Here is a 23,284-nt window from a genome sequence, read left to right on the forward strand (position 1 = left end):
TTTCCCAGGACAAAAGCTCCTCTCGGTACATGTGTGGTGGGAGCACCGTGTGGCCACAGAGTTAGCCGAGGCTGGAGATGTTTCACTTTGTCAGTGCAGTGAAAGAAAGAAGCGGGAGGAACTACTTTTATTTTATGTTTAGATTAAATATGCGTTGCCATAACTTCCAGGTATCTGAAAATTATTATGTGAAAACATTTTGCATACAGAAAGGTCTGTAACAATAATCATATCATGATTATTGTTCTAGTGGGTTAAAAATGTCTGTAACAATAATCATATCATGATTATTGTTCTAGTGGGTTAAAAATTGCATCAAGGGATATTGATTTCCATTTTTTAATTAGTCTCTATATATGGATAGAGAGAGAACATGTGTATGTATGTATATGTATTTATGGAGATGTATATGTATATAAATCCAGCCCAGCTGTAGCCCTCCTAGGTTTTTAGGTTTTCTCTCACTTCTATTCCAGTGCTGTTCCTTTTCTGTAAGTGCACGCCAGGCTCCCCATGCACCACTCGCCACATTCTCTGATTAAGGCATAGAAAACTCCTGTAAGAAAGTGGAGGCCAGGTGTTGTGGTTCACGCCTGTAATCCCAGTGCTTTGGAAGGCTGAGGCGGGCAGATCACCTGAGGTCAGGAGTTCGAGACCAGCCTGACCAACATGGAGAAACCCTGTCTCTACTAAAAATACGAAATTAGCTGGTGGCTCATGCCCATAGTCCCAGCTACTTGGGAGGCTGAGGCAGGAGAATCACCTGAACCCAGGAGGCAGAGGTTGTGGTGAGCCAAGATTGTGCCATTGCACTCCAGCCTAGGCAACAAGAATGAAACTCTGTCTCAAAACAAAGAAGAAGAAAAAAGAAGAAAGTAGAGATTTCCAGAAGAAAAATCCTACTCAGATATAGAAATGGAATGGTTTGCAGGATACAGCTTTCTAATTTAAACTTGGTATGAAGCTCAACTCCCCCAGACCTCAGTTTTCAGTTTGTGACAAGACAGGGATTGCCTTTACTCTAAGGTGGCATCCAGTTTTGTGAAACCAGTTTTGTGAACTTAGGAGACACTGACTGGTATGACATAGGCAAACCCCCCTCTGCTTCAAGCCTGTTTGGGAGTCAGGCTCAGGGCTTGCTTTCATGAACCACCAGGCATCTCTGTCTCTGAGTTTAACCTGGTTTCCCTCTTGCTCGCCAGCCACGGATGGGGCCAGGCAATGGTGTGTGTCACCACCACTTCCTGATGCCCACTCTGAGCCAGGCTACATTTGAGGCTCAAAGGGGTTAATTTGTCCAAGGCATACACAATCCACAGAAGCAGAGACTGGATTTGAACCCTCGCTGTCAAACTCCAAAGCCACGATCTTAACCACTATCCTGTGCTGTCTCCCAGGAGGAAAGCGGTTTTCAAACTTTTTTTCAGCACTGAAGCATTTTAAGTGATGTCTTCCATAAAACCTCAAAAATGGAGCTGCCCTGGGGATCGCAGAGCAGGAACCTGGGTGTGGGCCACTTAGCCTCATCTGCAAACCCAGATTGGCTCCCAGGTGCCTTCACAGAACCCTGAGCTACATGAAATGGAAAAAGAAATCACTCTTCTCCCCAACTACACATGACCAGGACAGAGCAAAACACACCTTGCCTATCCAGACCCTCCCAGTGAGGGTCAGCGGTCAGCATCCCCAGAGGCCGAAGCCCAAGAGCGTGACTCACAGCTTATGCAGCACTTCCCACAGCCAAGGGGCGTGCAGCGCATTCCTATTTTCATATTTCCTTTGAGGGCCGCAGTCATGTTATCAGGAGACAAGCAGTCCCTGCACCTCCTCTGCCTTGACCCAAACATATTCCAATAAATGCGATAAGGTAGCAGCCTATGGGTGCCCATGTTGAGCACTGCTACTGCCAGCATTGCCTAGTTGCTTCGAATGGGTATGTGTCATTTTCCTGAAGTTCAGCATGATGGTCGAACGGGAGGGCTCTGCTATGGGGCAGGCCTGGGTTCACATTCAGGCTCTGCCAGTTACTGAGGGGGCTTAGACCAACTATTTAATGATGATTCCATTTTCTCATCTAGAAAATGAGATAGAGTAAGTACAACCTTGCACAGTATCCATCACTATAAAGGTTAGATTAACTATTGTTATTACTATTATAAGCTAATAAAACATATGCTTCTAGTAACAATAAAATGAAGAAACCAAGCATGGTGGCTCATGCCTGCAGTTCCAACACTTTGGGAAGCTGAGGCAGGAGGATCACTTGAGGCCAGGAGTTCAAGACTAGCCTGGGCAACCTAGCAGGACCCTGTCTCTACAAAAAATAAAAAATCCTAACTGGTCGTGATGGCACACACCTGTGGTCCCAGCTACTTGAGAGGCCTGAACGAAAGGATTGCTTGAGTCCAGGAGCTCAAAGCTATAGTGAGCTATGATTGCAGCACTTCTCTCCTGCCCAGGCAACAGAATGAGACCCTGTCAAAGAAAAGAAAGGAAGAGAAGGAAGGGAAGGGAAGGAAGGAAGGCAAGAGAGAAAGAGAAAGAAAAGAAAAAGAAAGAAAGAAAAGGATGAGTGTTTTTAAAACCTTTGACTATATATGCTTATCTAATTATTAAGAGGTGGACTCATGAAAACTTTAAGTTTGGATACTCTTAAATTGTGTTTGAATTTCAAGTGAGTTTTCTTATATAACATTATGTAACATGGGATGTGGTACTTCTACTTTTCTTTTGATCAGGTGTGCTATTACAAAGACTGATATTATATGATCGAAATTTGGGTGGATTGTTTTATCTATTGATAGCTAAATCCCAGGGTTTCAAGAGAACCTAGAAACTCCATCTCCCCCTACCCCTCAGCCAAATACGAACTGGACTGACAAAAATCAAACATTGTATGTGGCAGGTTTAAAAATCTATCATGCATCCTTAATGTGTACCCATGTCTGCCAGTGGTACCAAAATTCGCCTTTAGGCCTTTAATGCCCCAGAAATAAGAATCCAAAAGGTCAGTTTTCCAGTGAGGAATACTGACCTCATTACCACTTGCCCTGTGAAATACCCCAGTCTCTTTCTGCTTGTGGACCAGTGCGTTTATAGTATGCACAATTTGTGACTAAATTTGAATTGTTGAGTTAGGAGCGCTGGAGAAGTATGTGACCACAGAGCAGGACTGCATCACCTACTTGGTCTTCGTGTCACTTTTCCATCAGAATAATAAAAAGATTATTTTTTTCTATTTCTGTGAAGAACGTCACTTGTATACAAATGGTCAGCAGGTATATGAAAAAATGCCCAATGTCACCAATCTTCAGGGAAATACAAATCAAAACCATAACGGGATACCACCTCACACTTGCTAGAAGGTCTATTATCAAAAAGACAAAAAAATCACAAATGCTAATGAAGATGTAGAGACAGGAAACCCTGACAGACTGTTTCTGGGAATGTAGCATAGCTGTTACGGAGAATAACATGGGGGTTTCTCAAAAAATTCAAAATAAAACTACGAAGTCAGTTTCACTGGCTCACACCTGTAATCTCAGCACTTTGAGAGGCCAAAGTGGTGGACTGCTTGAGCCTAGGAGTCCAAAACCAGTCTGGGCAACATAGTGAGATCCCGTTGATTTAAAAGAAAAAAAAAAAAAGAAAGAAAGAACTACCGTACGATCCAGCAGTCCCACTATCGGGCATTTATCTAAAGGAAACAAAATCAGTATGTGAAGGGGAGGCCTACACGCCCATGTTTATTGCACATGACTCACTGTAATCACCAAGATGTGGAACCCAAACTAAGTGTGCGTCAGCAGACGAATGAATAAAGAAAATGTGGCAGGTAGACACTCAACCATTAAAAAGAATGGAATCTTGTCATTGTGACAACGTGGACCAACCTGAAGGATGTCAAGTGGCCTGAGAACTCCAGCACGACAGTAAGCTGAGACAATCATAGGGCGTTGTCTCTGTCTTGCAAGGACCTCTGTCCTTTATCGCTTGGTGTATCTTGAAACTGTTGTTTCATATATTTTATCTTTTCTTTTTAACGAAACAAGGTCTCACTCTGTTGCCCAGGCTGGAGTGCAGTGGCACGATTACAGGTCACTGCAACCTTCTGGACTCAAGTGATCCTCCCGAGTAGCTGGAACTACGCCTAATATTTTTATTTTTATTTATTTTTAGCGACTGACTTTCATGTTGCCTAGCCTGGTCTTGAAGTCCTGATCTCAAACCATCATCCCATCTCAGCCTCCCAAAGTGTTAGGATTACAGGCATGAGCCACTACGCCCAGCCTATCTTTTTTGTTTTCAAGAAGAGAGAATAAATTTGGTCTTTGGTACTCCATCTTGGCAGGAAGCAGAAGTCACAGGGGCTTATCCAAAGTATAATGACATTTTTAAACTACAGCAATAAAAATCATTCCCTTCAAATCTTTTAAAATTAAAAAACAAGGTTTTGTTATAGTAGGAATCAGTTTTACAAACTGTATTATGTTAAGGGTATATCTTATATATGTAAGGATTTATACCCATACTCAATGGAGTTTTATGGTATATCATGAATTTTACAGTGAATGAATTTTACGTGATCACAAAGAGTAAATCGATTCTGAATAAAGTACTGAAATTTCTAACATCCGACATTTTCTATGTAGCTTTAACCCTTGGCGTAACTGGCCAGTAAATTGGGTTCTTTTATGACCATGCCCAAAGTACACTGGATTTGGGTTGAACTCTTCCCACCTTCCTGAGATTTTATTCTCTAGTTATTTCTCAGGGTTCCCAAATGGGTCCTCCCTTGTGTCCACAAATCAGTCTGTCAGCAGCAGTTACCACAGAACATCTGATACCTCCTCCAGCCCCTGTTGCAGTTCCTGCTTTTTCTGGTTCTTCCTGAGAAGCCTTTTTTAGGATCCTTAGTGAAGCCTTTGCTGATGGTACCTCTTGAGGGAGTGCCCCCATCAGTGCCAAAGGCCTACCCAAAGCTGCCAGGCAGGGCTGAGTTCCTCACAGAGGCAGGCGACTCCAAACGGTTCTGAACATAGCCTGCTTCTGGCCTTTAACTCCTCCCAGGATCTTACAGCCTCTGATGAAAGCAGTTCAATGCCAGAGGAACCAGAGAGAGAACAGAGTTCATACCGCCCTCCCTCCTGTTTTCTCTTCCCCTCCATCCTGATTCAATCACACAACTTCTCCTCCCTCCTTTACAAAACAAAGGCCCTCATGCTCATCAGCCAATGACCACAAATATTTGATAGCATCAGAGGGAGATAATAGATGTGTTATGTACTAGCCGTATCTGAGTGCAAAAACCGGACAAGCCAAGTGCCCTGTTCCGTAGCCGCTGGCCCTTGCTGGGCCACGTAGTGTGGATGTGCCTGACATTCGGAGCTCAGAGGTTGCGTGGTATGCAGCCTCAGGGAAACAGCTCATGGAAGAGCTGTTCTTAGATCCTCCTGCAAAAACCCAAGAGCAGAGGTCACTCTCCCCAGGTGATTTTGCGTTGCTGGTTGGCAGCCTAGGCTGTGGGACTCAATAGCAGCTTCCGATACTGAACCCTCCATTTCTCACGCTCAAAGGAGGCACAACCTAAGTCAGACACAAACTACGGTCTTGTTCTTTCTCCTCCTCCTCTTCCAGGCTCGCACCAACAAATTGGTACAGCAGAGTCTCATTTCCTTAGGGGTCCTGGAGCTTCCTCTTCACTGTGATTACAAAAACATTTCTTAAAGGATACATTTATTCCTCAGGCACATTAATGGAGTCCAGATTCTATTTGGATAGTATGGACAGACAGATGTGCAGTGTTTTGTGCTACTTTTAGATGAGCAATGCTGTTTACACAGAATTTGCCCGAGACCACCCAACTCATTTCCCATGGAGCCTCCAGCTTTCCAAGCCCTTAGCCTCCAGAGGAAAAGAAAAAATTTAATAACTCAGCGCCCCACCCAGTTTTGAAGACATGACTTAATACCAAAGGAATTTGCAAGCCTGCACTGCCAATCAACATGCCTACATCAAATAAACCATCTTTTCTTACTCCAAAAAATGGAAGGTGGCTCTAGAAACATTCTGCTCTCTGACTTTCTTCCATAGTGTTTGTTCATGTCTCATTCGAGACCTGGAGAAGTTTGAACAAAGACCGTAAGCCTAAAAAGTAATAACAATGCCGGAAACACTTGAGATTTGCCCTTTCTCGAGCCTGCCACTTTCTATTTCACGAACTTGCCTTTTCTCCTTAGTTCTATCTTATGCCTAATGATATTGTTCCTAATCTTTTGCATAGAGAAAGTTTCTTCCATTTTTCATAGTGTTCGCATATATCCGTAATTTGTTTGCTCCTTCTTTGAGAAGCAGGTAAGGTAGAGCCTTAGTCCCTACAGGCTGCAAAGACTGGGTGGCTTATAAACAACAGAGATTTCTTTCCTACAGTTCTGGAGTCTGGGAATTCCCAGATCAAGGAACTGGCAGATTTGGCGTGTGGTGAGGGCCTACTTTCAGATGAGGTCAGGCACGTTCTGGGTGTTACAGCCATAGATGGTGCCTTCTCACTGTGTCCTCACTTGGTGGAAGGGGCAAGTGAACTCTTTGGGGTCTCTTTTCTAAAGAGACTAATCCCATTCATGTGGGCTCAGCCTTCAAGAGCCAATGACCCCCCAAAGTCCCCCACCTCCTAGTATCATGGTGATTCGATTTCAACATCTGAATTTTAGGTGGGGTTGGGGAGGGGAAGGGGGTCACAAACATTCAGATCGTAACAGGCAGGTGGTGGCAGCGTCTCTGTTTTCCAGGTGAAGTAAATGAGAAATCAAGTGAGTTTGCCAAAGTGTCCCGGGAAATAACTGGTCACGTCAATTATTCCAGCTGATCACAATAATTTCTTTTTCCACATTGCATCTGGAAACCATTACCTGCTTTTAAGTTTGGTTGTGTTAGGTTATGTAGAGATATCAGCACATTATGGACATATATCATATGTTATGTTGCTTTATGGTTTACCAAGCAAGACCTAAGGGTACATGATGCCCTTTCTTTCTAAGCCCTTTCTGAATTTGGTCAGTGATGTGTATAGAAAACGTGGACCCAGTAAATAATATTCTAGGGTTTTTCTGTAAATACTGACAAATTTTAGCTATATGAATGACTGGGGGCTACTCACAGAGCTAAAGGGCAGTGGAGCTCGGGGACGTGGGAAAAGCATTGGAATAAACGCTAAGACACTCGGTGCTAGGTCTGGCTTTGTCCTTAATCCACTCCCATGTATGCTCCCTTCCCTTTTACAGATAATGCAAGAGGAAAATCCAATCCAATAAACATTTATCAAGGGCCTATTAGGTAAAGCAGTTTAAATATGACATTTAAATTAAACCTCTCAACAACCCAAACAGGTAGATGTCATTGTATTCATTTTCTAGAAGAGAAGACTGGCATCAGGGAGCTTAAGACAGGGGCACAGCAGGGTCTGAGCCTCTCTTCGAGTCGCATACCATGTTCCTTTCTATGTTCAAGGCCCTGCTCAGTGTTAAGGAGTCTTTAAGGAGATAGATGTAAAGCCCCTAGCCTCAAGCTGCTTTCAAAACAGCAGAAGTGGGCCTGGTGCAGTGGCTCAGCCTGTAATCCCAGCATTTTGGGAGGCCAAGGCTTGAGGATCACTGGGGCCCAGAAGTTTGAGATCAACCTGGAAAACACAGCAAGGCCTTTGTCTCTGCAGAGTTACAGAAATGAGTCAGTCCCAGCTACTCGAGAGGCTGAAGCAAGCGGGCTGCTTGAGCCCAGGAGTTTGAGACCAGCCTGCACAACATAATAAGACCCTGTCTCTACAAAACATACACAAATTTAAAATGTAAAAAACACACCAGAAGTGAACAGATGCATATGCAATGAACAAGGGGTAGCTAGTGTAACAAGGAAGTAAGCAGGGCTGCCTGAATGGGAACCACAGGCAAAGGAAGCAGACTGGCTGGAGAAAGCAATTCTGGCCAACACTGGTGCTGGGGTGAGGTTCAGGTGATAGTTTATAATGAAAGTGGAACTCAATTTGGATATCTAAGCATGGTCATGATTTTGACAAGCAGAAATGTGGCAGAGAGACATTCTGGATAGAGGGCGTATTAGTCCATTCTCACCATAAGGACATACCGAAACTGGAAAATTTATAAAGGAAAGAGGTTTAATTGACTCACAGTTCTGCAGTGCTGGGAAGGCCTCAGGAAACTTAGTCATGACAGAAGGGGAAACAAGCACATCCTTCTTCACATGGTAGCAGCAAGGAGAAGCGCAGAGCAAAGGGAGGGGGCACCCCTTATAAAACCATCAGATCTCGTGAGAACTCACTATCACGAGAACAACATGGAGGTAATCGACACCGTGATTCAATTACCCCCCTCACCAGGTGCCTCCCATGACACGTGGGGATTATGGGAATGACAGTTCAAGATAAGATTTAGGTGGGGACACAGCCAAACCAAATCAGAGGGAGTATAGAGAAGATACAAAGATCTAAAATACAAAGATGGTAAAAAGCAGGGTACGCATTAGACTTAGCCCACAGGTTAGTGTGGGTAAAACCTAGACCCTGGCTACTCAAAGGGTGGCCTGTGGACCTGCAGCACCCCCATCCCCTGGGAGCTGGTTAGAAATGCATAAAAAATTAGCTGGGCATGGCAGCATGTACCTGCAATCCTAGCTACTCTGGAGGCTGAGGCAGAAGGATCACGAGCCCAGGAGTTCAAGGCTGCAGCAAGCTATGATAGCACCATTACACTCCAGCTTGGGCAACATAGTAAGACCCCAAGTGTAAGGGGAAAAAAAGGAAGGAAACGCAGACTCTCAGGCCCCACCCCAGATACAGAGAATCGCAATCTGCGCAAGCGATCCCTGTGTAATAGAGCACACTGGATTACCCATGAAAGGTACATTGCGAACAGGCCAGTAGAGAAGCTGCCGAACCTGTTGATCCGATGGAGGCTTTGAAGCAAGATGGAGTCATGTGTTAAATCTCCATCCTAGCTCCAGCAACATCACTTCCCAGCTGTGGGACCTTAGGCAAAGTTACTTAAGAAGATCACTTAAATTGGGGTGATAACAGTACCTGTTACCTGCCTCACAAGATTTGTTTTTAAAATAGACTTTATTTTTTGGAGTAGCTTTAGCTTCACAGCAAAGCTGTCTGGGAGGTACACGATTCCAGAAAGCCCCAAATAGCCTCCCTCCCTTATCAACAACCCCTGCCAGAGTTGAACATTTGTTATAATAAAACCTGCATTAACACATCATTATCACCCAAAGTTCCTAATTTACATTAGGGTTCACTCTTGGTGATGTACGTTCTATGAGTTTAGATCTGTATGATGATATGGATGTACTGGTAGTATAAGAAAGATAGTTTCACTGCCCTGAAAATCCTGCTTTGCCTCTTTAGCCCTGCCTCCCACCTAACCCCTGTCAATGACTGATCTTTTTACCATCTCCATAGTTTTGCCTTTTCTAGAATGTCATTTAGTTGGAATCTTACAGTATGTGGCCTTTCAGATTGGCTTTTTTCACTTGGTAATATGCATTTAAGTTTTCTTCATGTCTTTTTATGGCTTGATAGCTCTTATTTGCACTGAATAATAATTCATTGCATGGATGCATCACAGTTGATTCATCCATTCACCTGCTGAAGGACCTCTGGGCTGCTTCCAGTTTAGCAATTACAAATAAAGCTGTTGGCCAGGAGCAGTGTGGCTCATGACTGCTTGGGAGACCGAGGCAGGCAGATCACTGGAGGTCAGGAGTTCGAGACCAGCCTGGCTAAGGTGGTGAAACCTCGTCTCTACTAAAAATACAAAAACTAGCCTGCCATGATGGCATACACCTGTAATCCCAGCTACTAAGGAGGCTGAGGCAAGAGAATCACTTGAACCTGGGAGGTGGAGGTTGCTGTGAGCCAAGATCGTGCCACTGCACTCCAGCATGGGTAACAGAGCAAGACTCCGTCTCAAAATAAATAAATAAATAAAGCTGCTATAAACATCTAGGTAATTTATTGCAGACATAGTTTTCAACTCATTTGGTTAAATATTAAGGAGTATGATTGCTGGATCCTACCTCATAGGATTGTGTTGGGATTCATGGAAGTAACGTGCTTACCAGTGTGCCAGGCATTTGGTAAATTTAAATGCTCAATAGATGATTCTGAGAGTCAGGCTTACTGATGGCTCCCCTAATATTTATGGGGCCCAGGACAGGAGTACAATGGCAGATCCCCATACGCTATGCCAAAATAGTTGAGGTTTTGAAACTTGATAGCTTTGTTCATGGCCAAGTTTAGGTTTTCCCTTGACCTGGAGACTGACTAAAGGAGCCAGGCTTATCCCTACAGGCTGCAAGCCTGCGCAGACCACGGTATCTGCTGGGGAAGGCTGGGTGTGAGCTGAAGACAGGGCTCCCAGGTGGGGACAGGACCTTCCTGCACGCTGGATGGGACTCACCCAGGAAGCTCTTCGGAGCTCCGGGGCACCTGGGTCCTTCTCCTCCATGCCCCTCTTTTCCAACTCAGATGCTTCCAAGACTATACCTTCTGAGGCAAGGGGCTGAAGGGAGCATCATTATCTGGGGAGTCCCGTCCTGCTGAGACACGTACCTGGGTGATTTAGTGTGGTCAACTGGAAAACATCCCTTCTCTTTGCCTGTTTCCCTGGGTAGGCTGGTCTTTTCTCCACCACTGCTCTCCCGACACAAACTCTACTCTGCAAAGAGGAGGGGAGGCCTACTTCAGCACGCATGTCCTCTTGAATAATTCCATGAGCTCAATCTGTTACAGAACTTTCCAAAGAAAACCTTCTTTATAAGGCCAAAAAGAAAAACAGCAACAATAAATGTCTTTGTGTTTTGGTACTTGTGATACACAGGGCTCCTCTTGCCTGGCTCTGTGGGTGGCTCTGCCCATTGTTATGACAAAATCAGACTTTCCAGGCATGGGAATCTTCAGAAATATTTTGAGGTGAGAAGTGACACACCAAGCTCAACTTTTGGGGCCCAAATACGGTAGGGTGGGAATGAAGATAGATTCAGTCAAATGCCAGAAGGTGGGTGAGTGTTCTGAAAGTTTCCATGGCTCCATGGCACGGAATCTGCCGCCACTTCTCTCCCTGGGTCCTTCCTGAACACCATGGCAACCCCCTGGCAATCTTAAAACAGTTTCATGAGAGCTGATTTAAGATGTTGTTACTGTTGAACAATCTTTTTCATTTAATTATTTTTTAAGTGATAAGTCTAAACCTTCTTCTTTTTTTTCTTCAACTGTGTGGAGAAAATGGTCTCTTAGCCAGGCATGGTGACCTACACCTTTAATCCCAGCACGTGGGGAGGCCAAGGCTGCTGGATCAACTAGGTTAGGAGTCCTAAACCAGCCTGGACTATGTGGCAAAACCCCGTCTCTACTAAAATATAAAAATACACAAAAATTAGCTAGGCGTGGTGGCACAGGGCTATAGTCTCAGCTACTCGGGAGCCTAAGGCAGGAGAATTGCTCGAACCCGATGGCGGAGGTTGCGGTGAGCCAAGATCGCACCACTGCACTCCAGCGTGGGAAACAGAACAAGACTCTGTCTTAAAAAAGAGAGAGTGAAAAAAAGAAAAAGAAAATGATCTGTTAAGAAATGATCACCACTAGGATATCAGCAACCACATTTTAAAACATAAACATTGGTGGAGTCTTTGGGGTCATTCAGATGTGTCGAGAGGCTCCGTGTGTTTGTCCTTCTGCTTCATGATTTAAAAACATAATTTAAATCAAAACAAGAAGTCCATACCACGGTTCAAAACAGAAGGATATCCTGCTTCAAGGTTTCAAACAAAGTTCATGTAAAGCAACGTGGCTGAATCTGTTTTTAAACTGAGCTTCCTCTTTCCCGGGGTTATCTATAACTAAAGTGAAGTAAAGATCCATTCCCTTCTCCCCTCCCCTTTTTCCTCTTTGGTAGTGGCCTTTCTTCCCCCTAGCCTGTACCTTCTTCCCATCATAGCGTCCCTTCTTCTGACCCATCCTCCCTTTATTTCTCATAAAGAAAAGCGCCTTTCTCTGTGCAGTGGGGATAACTCTTAGCTAACCAGGACCCCTCTTGGAAACTGGGTGGAGTAGATAAATCACAATAGAGTGATAAATCATTGTCATTAGACAAAAAGCCATTTTGGCTTGGAAGAAAGTCACATCATGTTTCCAGAGTTAGACACACCAAAGTCAGGAAATGCAAGATGGATGTATACTTTCAAATGAACTAAATCATACAAGTGAACATATATGTAATATTTATATTATTTATAATTATTATATACTCATATTTAATTTGCATTATGTATATGTTTATATATAAATATTTTTAGATATAAAATTATATATGTTTATATATAAACATATTTGTGTATATATGTTTTTTATATATATATATATAAAAAATTTTTTTCCTGGCTAAAATTGCTAGTTTTACTTGAAAAGTGTATCCTTTACTCACTATCCAATGAACTACTGGTATTAAAACATCAAGAATTCATATTTTTATATTTCGAATGTTCAGAATTCACATGGCTTTTTGCATTTAGGTTTTTCTTTTTTAATGTTTTGAGGATGTGGGGCATAGTGGCACACACCTGTAGTCCCAGCTACTTGGGAGGCTGAGGTGGGAGGACCACCTGAGTCCAAGAGTCTGAGACCACCCCATCTCTAAAAATATATAAATAAATAAAAATTAAAAGTATATATTGAGGAGCTCTTCAGGAACTGAGATAATAAAATAATAGTAATGAGAATAAAGAAATGTAGCTTGGGTGGGAATCAGTCAGACATAGCAGAGGAAGTGTTGCTTGCCAACATTTAGTGGCTAAAGTGTGTGAGGGAGAAGCATTAAAAGTACAGCTACCATGCATACTCACAAGCTTCAGTCTGGCTCAACAAACGCTGAATGCTACAACGTGCCACCTACTGGGGGTACAATTAGGATGGAAATTGGCTGCTGTGCTGAAAGAATGTTCATTCCATCCGCAATTGCTACGTTCATAGACAATTTCAGTCAGCTGTGCTTTGTGAACATCCAGATATGCATAGTATTATTGGGGCACCCACGTAGAGGAAGCCAGGGGAGTCCAGGAAAACTTCCTAGAAGAGATGTGATGCCTCAGTCTCTTTCTTTTTCTTTTCTTTCTTTCTTTTTTTTTTTTTTTTTTTTTTTTTTGAGACAGATTCTCTCTCTGTGGACTAGGCTGGAGTGCAGTGGTGAGATTATGGCTCACTGCAACCTCTGCCTCCCGGGTTCAAGCAATTCTCGTGGCTCACCTTTCCGAATACCTAGGATTACAGGCAAGTGCCAAGACACCTGGCTAATTTTTGTATTTTTAGTAGAGGCAGAGTTTCACCATGTGAGCCAGGATGGTCTCAAACTCCCGACCTCAGGTGATCTGCCTGCCTCAGCCTCCAAAAGTGCTGGGATTATAGGCGTGAGCCACCGTGCCCCACAAACTGAGCCTTGAAAAAAGAATAAGAATTACTCACGTGAAGAGAGGTGGAGCAGTATGGTATGAGCCACGCCCAGCCAAGACCAAGAACCAAACTGCATGTCCTGTACCCAGAACTCTAGGACCCTCAGTGCAGAACAATGGTTTTCACTGGCCATGCTGAGAGGGGTTGCAAGGAATTGGTACTTAATGTTTACCAAAATTTGTGGAGTATTGACTTTCCTTGTAAACTAGAGTGATCATTGAGGTTCTTTTGCTTACAGCGAATTCTTTTTTAAATTCCCACAAGCTAAAATGGGGAATTTATAGAAAGGAGTTGGGGTATCTCCTGATCCCCAAGATAAAAATGCAGCCAGACCTGGAAAAATATCAGGAACTCCATGCTCATGTTCTACTACAGACCTTCTATCTTCATCCTGCAAAGCAGTTTCAGGATCACTCCATGCCCCACAGACTGTAAGTAACAGCTCTCTAGAATAACCGACATGGATCCAGTGAGAACCAATAAGTACAAAAGTGGGTTAGAGCATGATCTCCAGGTGACCGCTGTCCATTGAGAAAAACAATGAAAACAGCAAAGTGGGGCCAGGTGCTTTGAGAGGCCAAGGCAGGAGGATCACTTGAGGCCAGGAATTTGAGACCAGCCTGGGCAACACAGTAAGATCCCATCTCTAAAAATAATAATAAAATTAGCTAGGTGTGATGGTGCACATCTGTAGTCCTAGCTACTTGGAAAGCTGAAATGGGAGATTTCTTGAGCCCAAGAGTTTGAGGCTGCAGTAAGCCATGACTGCACCACTGTTTTCCTACCTGGGTGACAGGGTGAGGCTCTGTCTCAGAAAGAAGGAAGGAGGGAGGGAAGGAAGGAAGGAAGGAAGGAACGAAGGGAGAAAACAGCAAAGTAGAATGATGGAAATTCTGCCCATGCAATGGCTCAGTGTAAACATCAGATGCTGCAGCATGGGAACTGGGGGTTTACTGAGAAACCCCAGAGAAACACACAAATGAGTACAGGCCCCAGAGAGATAGCAGTCCTTCTTAACCATGTGCCTCATGGGTCAGTCCACCTCAGTGAACCCTAACCACAGAGCATATGGCTTACATGTATGTGTCATCTGCTACATGAATGAACAAAGAATAAATCACAAAACCAGTGTTAGGAAATTCACACAGATGTGTATGTTTCTTAAGAATAAAGGCGGCCGGGCGCAGTGGCTCAAGCCTGTAATCCCAGCACTTTGGGAGGCCAAGGCGGGTGGATCACAAGGTTGAGAGATCGAGACCAACCTGGTCAACATGGTGAAACCCCGTCTCTACTAAAAATACCAAAAAAATTAGCTGGGCATGGTGGCGCGTGCCTATAATCCCAGCTACTCAGGAGGCTGAGGCAGGAGAATTGCCTGAACCCAGGAGGCGGAGGTTGCGGTGAGCAGAGATCGCGCCATTGCACGCCAGCCTGGGTAACGAGCGAAACTCCGTCACAAAAAAAAAAAAAAAAAGAATAAAGGCAAGACTAAAGACATGGTGAAACCTTATCTCTACTAAAAATAATAAAAAATAAAAAAATTTAGCCGGCCTTAGTAGCCTGTAATCCCAGCTACTTGGGAGGCTGAGGCAGGAGAATCACTCGAACCCAGGAGACAGAGGTTGCAGTGAGCTGAGTTCATGCCAATGCACTCCAGCCTGGGCAGCAGCGCAAGACTCTGTCTCAAAAAAAGAAAAGAAAAAATTACTAAAGGCAGATGTCAAGAAGATAGAGCATACTTTACGTACTATTTATTATAAAATGCCAGGGACTTTTCTAAGTGTTTAATATATACAAATTCATTTAATCCTCCCTATACTCCTATGAAGTAGGAACTCTGAATATCCTCTTTTTATGCATAGGGAAACTGAAGCGCTGAAAGATTAGGTAACTTCGTCAAAGTCAGTGACCAAAAGCGGATTTGTGGCCGGAACCCAGGCAGCCTGGTCCCTGAATCTGTGGGACACCAGCTGCCTGTTCGCTTGGTCTCCACATTTCCCTTCTCCCTTCTCACCCCACAGAGAGTGCAAGTGTGAGTTCTCCACAAAAACAATCTTAGCAGTAAACGGGTATTTAAATGAACAGGAAACTGAGAAGAAGGTAAGTCAATTTCAAGGGATAAAAACATTAACATAATATTAGGTTGGTGCAGAAGTAACTGCGGTTCTTGCCAGTTGAAAAAAGGCAAAAACCACAGTTACTTCTGCACCAACCTAATCGTTTTAAAACTAGGTTTTTTAGTAGCAGAACATTTCCTCCTCAGTGTCTTCTTTAGAATTCATAAATACGTCCAGACATCGTGGCTCATGCCTGTAAGCCCAACGCTTTGGGAGGCTGAGGTGGGTGGATCATCTGAGGTCAGGAGTTTGAGACCAGCCTGGCTGACATGGTGAAACCCCGTCAAACCCGTCTCTACTAAAAATACAAAAATCAGCCGGGCATGGTGGCGCGTGCCTGTAATCCCAGTTACTTGGGAGGCTAAAGCAGGAGAATCACTTGATCCTAGGACAGAGGTTGCGGGTGAGCCAAGATCATGCCACTGCACTCCAGCCTGGAAAACAAGAGTGAAACCCCATCTCAAAAAAAAAAAAAGTATATATATATATATATATATATATATATATATATATATAGAGAGAGAGAGAGAGAGAGAGAGAGAGAGAGAGAGGAGGTTCATATATATATATAAAGTAGAGACAACTCTATTTGTCTGGTTGTGTATATATATATATATATGTGTATATGTATATATATAGATGTATATGTATATATAAAGACAAGTTTATATATATATATATATATATATATATACAACCAGACAAATAGAGATGCTCTGGTGGAAGGAAGGGACAGGTGCGAGAGCCTCTCTGACCCCAGTTGTGTATCATCTTCCACTTTGGCTCCATGCAGCTTCAAAGACTGAGGGACCCAATTACAAGTCACATCTCACATCAACCACTGATTGGAAAGGCAGGAAGGCTGGAATCAATTCACCTGTCCTGATTATGTGAGCTGTTATCAAATGCTCAGAGTTTAAAAAAAAAAAATTCATTTTGAGCCATTTGCAACATTTTCATTAGGAGCGCTCTAGCTTGATCATTAAGTCTTCTTACAATGAAACACTTCTGACTCTGTTTTGCATCTCTCTCCATTTGATAGAGTATCAGTGAACTCACTGAACACAGGAGAATAGCTGAGAGGAAGGATTAGGATGAAAAAAGGGGAAAAGCAAAGTTAGGGCCTCTGTCGGGAGCGGTGAATATTGAGACAACCTTTGTGTAGAGATTTGAAGTAAGTAGCGGTCTAACTCTTGAAATGAATGGTGTAGAGGGTAGTTCTCTTGTTTATTTGTTTATTTTTCCTCTTCTGGTTCCTCAAAAGGACAGGATATTCAGGATATCTATTCTTCCTCAGATTTTTCCTGAATGTTCTCAAAGCAGTCCAAATTGTCTGTCTGGTGAGGAATGGTCTCCCTACCGCGCCATCTCTGCGTGCTCTGTGGAGTACCTAGAGACCAGGTCACCTAAGCTAGATAACTTCCAAAGCAGTTCTTCCAAAGATGCCTGACTAAAGGTCAGAGGTTTCCCTTCGTTATTTAAATAAATCTACGCATCTTCCGCCACCAGCGTTCCTACCGAGGTCTCGATTTCTCCCTGCCATTTCAGCTTATGCCTCTTACTTCACTGATGCAGCCAGACCATGCACCCCTTGGTGTTTCTCTCCAGGGAGCACCTACTGTGTGCTTCTTTCCCCCAGGAATACTGGGGAGGGGCAGGGGTTACACCAGAATGCTTTGGAGTCAGGCAAATCTAGGATTGAACCGGGCTTGTTCACTTACTAGCAGCACCTCTTTGGAAAGTTTCTTTCTTTCTTTTTCTTTTTTTTTGAGATAGTGTCTTGCTCTGTCACCCAGGCTGAAGTGCAGTGTCTCAATCTTGGCTGCCTACAACCCCCACCTCCCAGATTCAAGGGATTCTTCCACCTCAGCCTCTCAAGTAGCTGGAATTGCAGACACGTGTCACCATGCCTGGCTACTTTTTGTATTTTTAATAGAGACGGGGTTTTACCATGTTGGCCAGCTGGTCTTGAACTCTCGACCTCAAATGATCCGCCCGCCTCAGCCTCCCAAAGTGCTGGGATTATAGGTGTGAGCCAACATGCCCAGCCCTTTTCGTGAAAGTTTCTTACATTCTTATTGTCTCTGTTTCTTCATTTGCAAATTGGACATGAAATAATACCTATTCTGGCCAGGCGCAGTGGCTCAAGCCTGTAATCCCAGCACTTTGGGAGGCTGAGGCAGGCAGATCGCTTGAGGCCAGGAGTTCAAGACCAGCCTGGCCAACATGGCGAAACCTTGTCTCTACTAATAGTACAAAAATTTCTCCATCATGGTGGTGCACGCCTGTAATCCCAGCTACTCGGGAGCTTGAAGTGAGAGAGTCGCCCGAACCCAGGAGGTGGAGGTTGCAGTGAGCCAAGATCCTGTCACTGCACTCCAGCAACAGAGCAAGACTCTGTCTCAAAAATAAAATAAAAAATAAAATAAAACTTATTTTGACCTCTACTGAACCTTAGCAAAACAGCTAAATCCATTTATATGCAGAATCTCCTAGCACATAGAAAAACCAACTTATTACATGAAGCTGGCATAACTTCACTTTAAAAACACACAAAGGTAGCAAAAGAAAATAAAACAATGGACTAATCTTACTTATACTATTTTATTTGAGATTGCTCATCTATCTTCAAACCAGTGACATTCATTAAAAACGCACGAACATCAATCCAAGAAATATAGGATGACTTTGAACCATTAAAAAAATATCATGGTTAGGTCTGGTGGGATGATTTACACCTATAATCCCAGCAACTGGGGAGGCTGAGGCAGGAGGATCACTGTAGCCTAGGAGTTTGAGACCAGCTTGAGCAACATAATGAGACCCAATCTCTACTGAAAAAAAAAAAAAATTCGCCGTGCTTGGTGGTACGTGCCTGATTAAGGAGGGCCACTGACTGAGCCGAATAGAGAAAGTGAACATCAAAATGCCTGTGGAGGGCAATATCAATGAGAAGTAGGGGGTTTGTGCCAAAAATTCCTGAAAGGTTCAGGATTAGGTTCTTAGAATGTGGAATAAGGAAGGAACGGAATGAAAACAACAAGATTGGTTGAAAGCCTTTGACTGGAGAAGCTGTACCTCTAAGTTAATCTTCTTTCCCATCGCAGTGGGAAATAAAGGGCTTATTTTTCTGCAGTATTTAAACCCAGGAGCTCTAGATTCCTTTGTGCCAGTGGAGGACTAAGGAGAAGCCATTTCCTGGGGGGACTGAGTCAGGGTCGAGGGTTGGGGGAAAGATGAAAAAGAAATTTGGAGGCTGAGGCAGGAGGATTGCTTGAGCCTGGAAGTTTGAGACTAGCCTGTGCAACACAGTGAGACCAATATTTCTATCAAAAAAACAAACAAACAAACAAACAAAAACAAAACAAAAATTGCCTGCCTCTGCAGGTACAAGTCACCACCCTCAGCCCCAAGACAATTTTTACAAAGAACTGAAAAGTGGATTTGCCATACCAAATATTAAAACATATTAAAAAGCTATGGTAAGTCCAGACATAGTGGCTCACACCTGTAATCCTAGCAGTTTGGGAGACCAAGGCAGGAGGATCACTGGCAGCCAGGAGTTCAAGGATGCAATGAGCTGTGATCACATCACTGCACTCCAACCTGGGTGACAGAGCAAGACCCCGTTTCTTGAAAAAAAAAAAGAAACAACTGATTATAGCAATATGATTTGGGTGTTGGAATAGATAGATTAGATTAATTAATTGGACATGTTAGATTAATGTTGAAGTAGACATCATATATTAGAAAAATATAGAAATTGACCCTTACATATAAGAATAAAGATAAGATCAAAGTGATGTCTCAAACCAGTAGGGAAAAATAATGATTCAATAAATGATATTGGAACCATTGACAATATACACACTTGGAAGATATAAATTCCAGATGAACTAAGGACAAATCTAATATTAAAAACATATATAGACATGAATGAACTGAGAGAACATGCTGAGTGAAATAAGCCAGGCACAGAGTGATAAATACCATATAATTGCACTTACATGTGTAATATTAAAAAGTTGAACTCATAGAAGTAGAAAATAGAATAGTGCTTACCAGAGGCTGGGGGCAGCAGGAGAGAATGGGGACAAGGGAGAGGCTGGTCAATGGGTGCAAAGCTACAGGTAGATAGGAGGAATACGTTCTGTTGTTCTATTGCACAGCACAGAGACTATAATTAATAATAATGTATATTTTGATATAGCTAAAAAAGGATTTTAAATGTTCTAAACACAATAAATGATAAAAATCTGAAGTGATGGATATGCTGATTAGCCTTATCTGATTATCCCAGAATGTAAAAATATATCATACTGTCATATCGTACCCCATAAATATTGTATTAGTCCATTCTCACACTGTTCATAATGACATGTACCAGAGACTGGGTAATTTATAAAGGAAAGAGCCTTAATTGATTCACAGTTCCACAGGGCTAGGGAAGCCTCAGGAAACTTACAATCATGGTGGAAGGGGAGGCAAACATGTCCTTCTTCACATGATGGCAGGAAGAAGTGCAGAGCAAAGCCTGGGAAAAAAACCCTTAATAAAACCATCAGATCTCGTAAGAACTCACTCGTTATTACAAGAACAGGATGAAGGTAATTTTCCCCATGATTCAGTTACCTCCCACTGGGTTGTTTCCTACGACACATGGGGATTATGAGAACTGCAGTTCAAGATGATATTTGGGTGGGGACACAGCCTAAGCATATCAAATATATATGGTAATTTTTGGTCAATTAAAAATTAAAAAAAAAAACACGTTTATACACTTGGAAGGAGTAAGACTTTCCTAAGTAACACTTGCTTGGCAGCATACTTTATGACTTTTAGCACACTTAGTTTTCTGATGTTTTTTGGTTTTAATCAATAGAATGAAGATGATAATAGTAGAATTATTGTGAAATTTATTCTGATCTGGCAGAGTATAAATCTCATTGGTTACATTAAACTCCCTGGTTTAGTAGTTGTATTCAATTCTGTATAACCCAGCTGCCTGGGAGTGCTGAAGTTTTATTTTTTCTGCTGCTATTAACAACATATTTAAGTCTAATGTGCAGAAATTCTTCCTATGCTAATTCCTTGATCTCAGCACCTCTAGCAGTGACAAGAAAACTTTCTCCTTTGACATTTTTGACAAGTACTTAACCACTGTCATGACTACTTGTGAATACCTGATAATATATGTACAAAAACAGCAAAACATCTGTAAATCCTGAATATCCTTTGATTTTTCTCCTTTTGACATCAGTTCCCATCAGAAGAAAATTACTGGGTTTATCTAACTTGGTGGGTCATTTTCAGGAGGAGCTAGTGTGTGCAGCCTCTCTCCCTGCCTGCCTGTGCTCCCTCCAACCATCCACGGTAAGGAGTGAGTACTTTACCAAGCAGAAGTTAAAACAATACTTTGCCAGGCATAGTGGTGCCCACCTGTAGTCCCAGCTACTTGGGAGGTTGAGTCAGGAGATCGCTTGAGCCCAGGAGTTTGAGGCAGCAGTGAATTATGATTTTACCACTGCTCTCCAGCCTGGACAACCAAGTGAGACCATGTCTCTTAAAAAAAAAAAAAAAAAAGTTAAAAATACTAAGGTCTTTTTTTTTTTCGTTTGAGCAGCAAGGTAAAAAGACAAAAAGTTTCTCATTGGTAAAACTGTCGTACTGGTGGATTGGCTATTTTGTCCCTTCCCAGATGACCAACTCCATAACAAAGTAATTGTACCTCTAGATAGAGACTCAGTTACAAGTGAGAGTCCAATTCAAACCAACCCAAGAAAATTCCTAAGGGAATTGGCTTGAGTAGCTGGAAGATCTGAGGTTGGCTATAGCTTCAGGCCCAGCTGGTTGGCCTGCACTGTGAGGGCCTGGCCCTACCTGAACTGTGCGAAATGGACTCCCCCCGCAGGAAGAGGAAGGGCCCCTTTGCCCGGATAAAGGAGGAAGGTGCTGAGCTAGCAAAAGTGACAGCTGTCCACAGCAGTAACTAAAGATGTTTCCTAGTTCAGCATGCAGCACATATGTTGCCTATATTGTCTTTTTCTCCCCAAGGTTATTGTTAGAATCAAGGGATTGCAACACCACAGCATTCTTGCTTGGTCATGAAGCAGACTGCCTGAATATATCAGCTTTGGTTCCTTTAATGTGGGTCTGTAACGAGGCTGGGAGACAAGTGGCTGCTTCTCTTTCTTGTTTTGCCTCTGTGCCATTCTATTATGATGGTCACTTTGTAACAATGCATTTTGTTTGTTTGTTTGTTTTGTGAGGTTTCATTAGGACAGGATAATATGCTGTATATAAACATCATGAAAGTGTATCATCATAAACTCTAACAGGATTAGAATGAAAAGTCTTCTAAATATGGTTCTGAGGCCAGGCATGGTGGCACATCCCTGTAATCCCAGCACTTTGGGAGGCCAAGACAGGAGGATCATTTGGGCTCGGGAGTTCAAGGCCAGTCTGGACAATACAGCAAGACCTTTGCTCTACTAAAAATAAAAATAAACTAAGGAAAAAATCAGCCAGGCATTATGGCACGTGCCTGTCTGTAGTCTCAGCTACTTGGGAAGCTGAGGCTGAAGGACTGCTTGAACCTGGGAGATGGAGGCTGCAATGAGCTGTGAGCACACCACTGTACTCCAGCCTAGGCAATAGTGAGACCCTGTCTCAAAAAAAAAAAAAAAAAAATACATATATATATATATATATGTGTGTGTGTGTGTGTGTGTGTGTGTGTGTGTGTATGTGTGTGTGTGCGCACACACATATGCATATACATTTTTTACATATATACATATATTTTGTATGTATATATTTGTATACATGTATGTATGTATGTATATATATATATATATATATATAGTTCTGAGCATCATATTCTTAGGACTGCAGAAACTGGCTGAGGCCTCATCATTCCTGTCAGAAGGTCTAAGTGCAACACTTCTTGATTCATGGCCTGTTCCAATTGCCCTGGATGTCAGATGAAGGGCTGGGTCTCCATTGGTGGGGAGTAGAGGAGGCCTCCAGGCTCTCTGGGAAGCAGAATCGGACTGTTCTCCACTGCAGGCCTATAGTCAGGGCTTGCTGGCAAAGCTGACATACTCGGCCCACACCCAGGGCTCTGTATGTCTGCCTTCTCCAATTCTCTCTGCTCCAGGAGCGGCTCAGGCACCTTCCAGAGCGTTTTGCTTCACGTTAGGTTTGTCTGTCCTCTCTCCATTCTCCCACTCCCGCTGCACACCCAGTCTCTCCCCGCCAGCCATTACAAAGCTTTGTCTCAAGGGCAGGAGCAGGAGCATGGCTCTTGGTAACCATAGGCAACCATGAATCCCTATTAGCTATTTGTGCTATGCTTGTAAGGCACATTCCGGCCACTAACTGGGTAGACAGGAAAATGTGCTTTAAAGGTTTTCTTGTGCGGTAAAATCATCTCCCTGTTTTTTTCTCCTTTTTTGCAGAATGACCAATCCATGGGTGAGATGCAGATAATCGGAGGCGATGATCTTTCAACACTGGCTGGAAAGGTTTGTTAATGTAACTGTGCTCAGGCCGCATTGATGTCTGGGGGCATTGGTGACCTGCATTTCAGGTCAGCACTCACAGGACATTTCAGACACGCTCCTGGGTTTTCCAATTCATACAGATGGCT

The 23,284-nt window shown here is 43.1% G+C and overlaps 1 protein-coding gene across 3 annotated transcripts in view; it reads left to right on the plus strand.

The window, feature by feature from the left end:
- PRTFDC1 (phosphoribosyl transferase domain containing 1) overlaps positions 1-23,284 on the plus strand; it is a 98,557-nt gene that overhangs the window by 50,335 nt on the left and 24,938 nt on the right. For all 3 annotated transcript variants that reach the window (XM_003930670.4, XM_010341232.3, XM_074404914.1), the window contains exon 4: positions 23,094-23,159. In XM_003930670.4, the coding sequence (XP_003930719.1) occupies positions 23,094-23,159 (66 nt within the window). The remainder of the gene's footprint in view (positions 1-23,093; positions 23,160-23,284) is intronic.

This window comes from Saimiri boliviensis, chromosome 8 (genome assembly GCF_048565385.1).
Source record: "Saimiri boliviensis isolate mSaiBol1 chromosome 8, mSaiBol1.pri, whole genome shotgun sequence".
Classification (NCBI taxonomy): Eukaryota; Metazoa; Chordata; class Mammalia; order Primates; family Cebidae; genus Saimiri; species Saimiri boliviensis.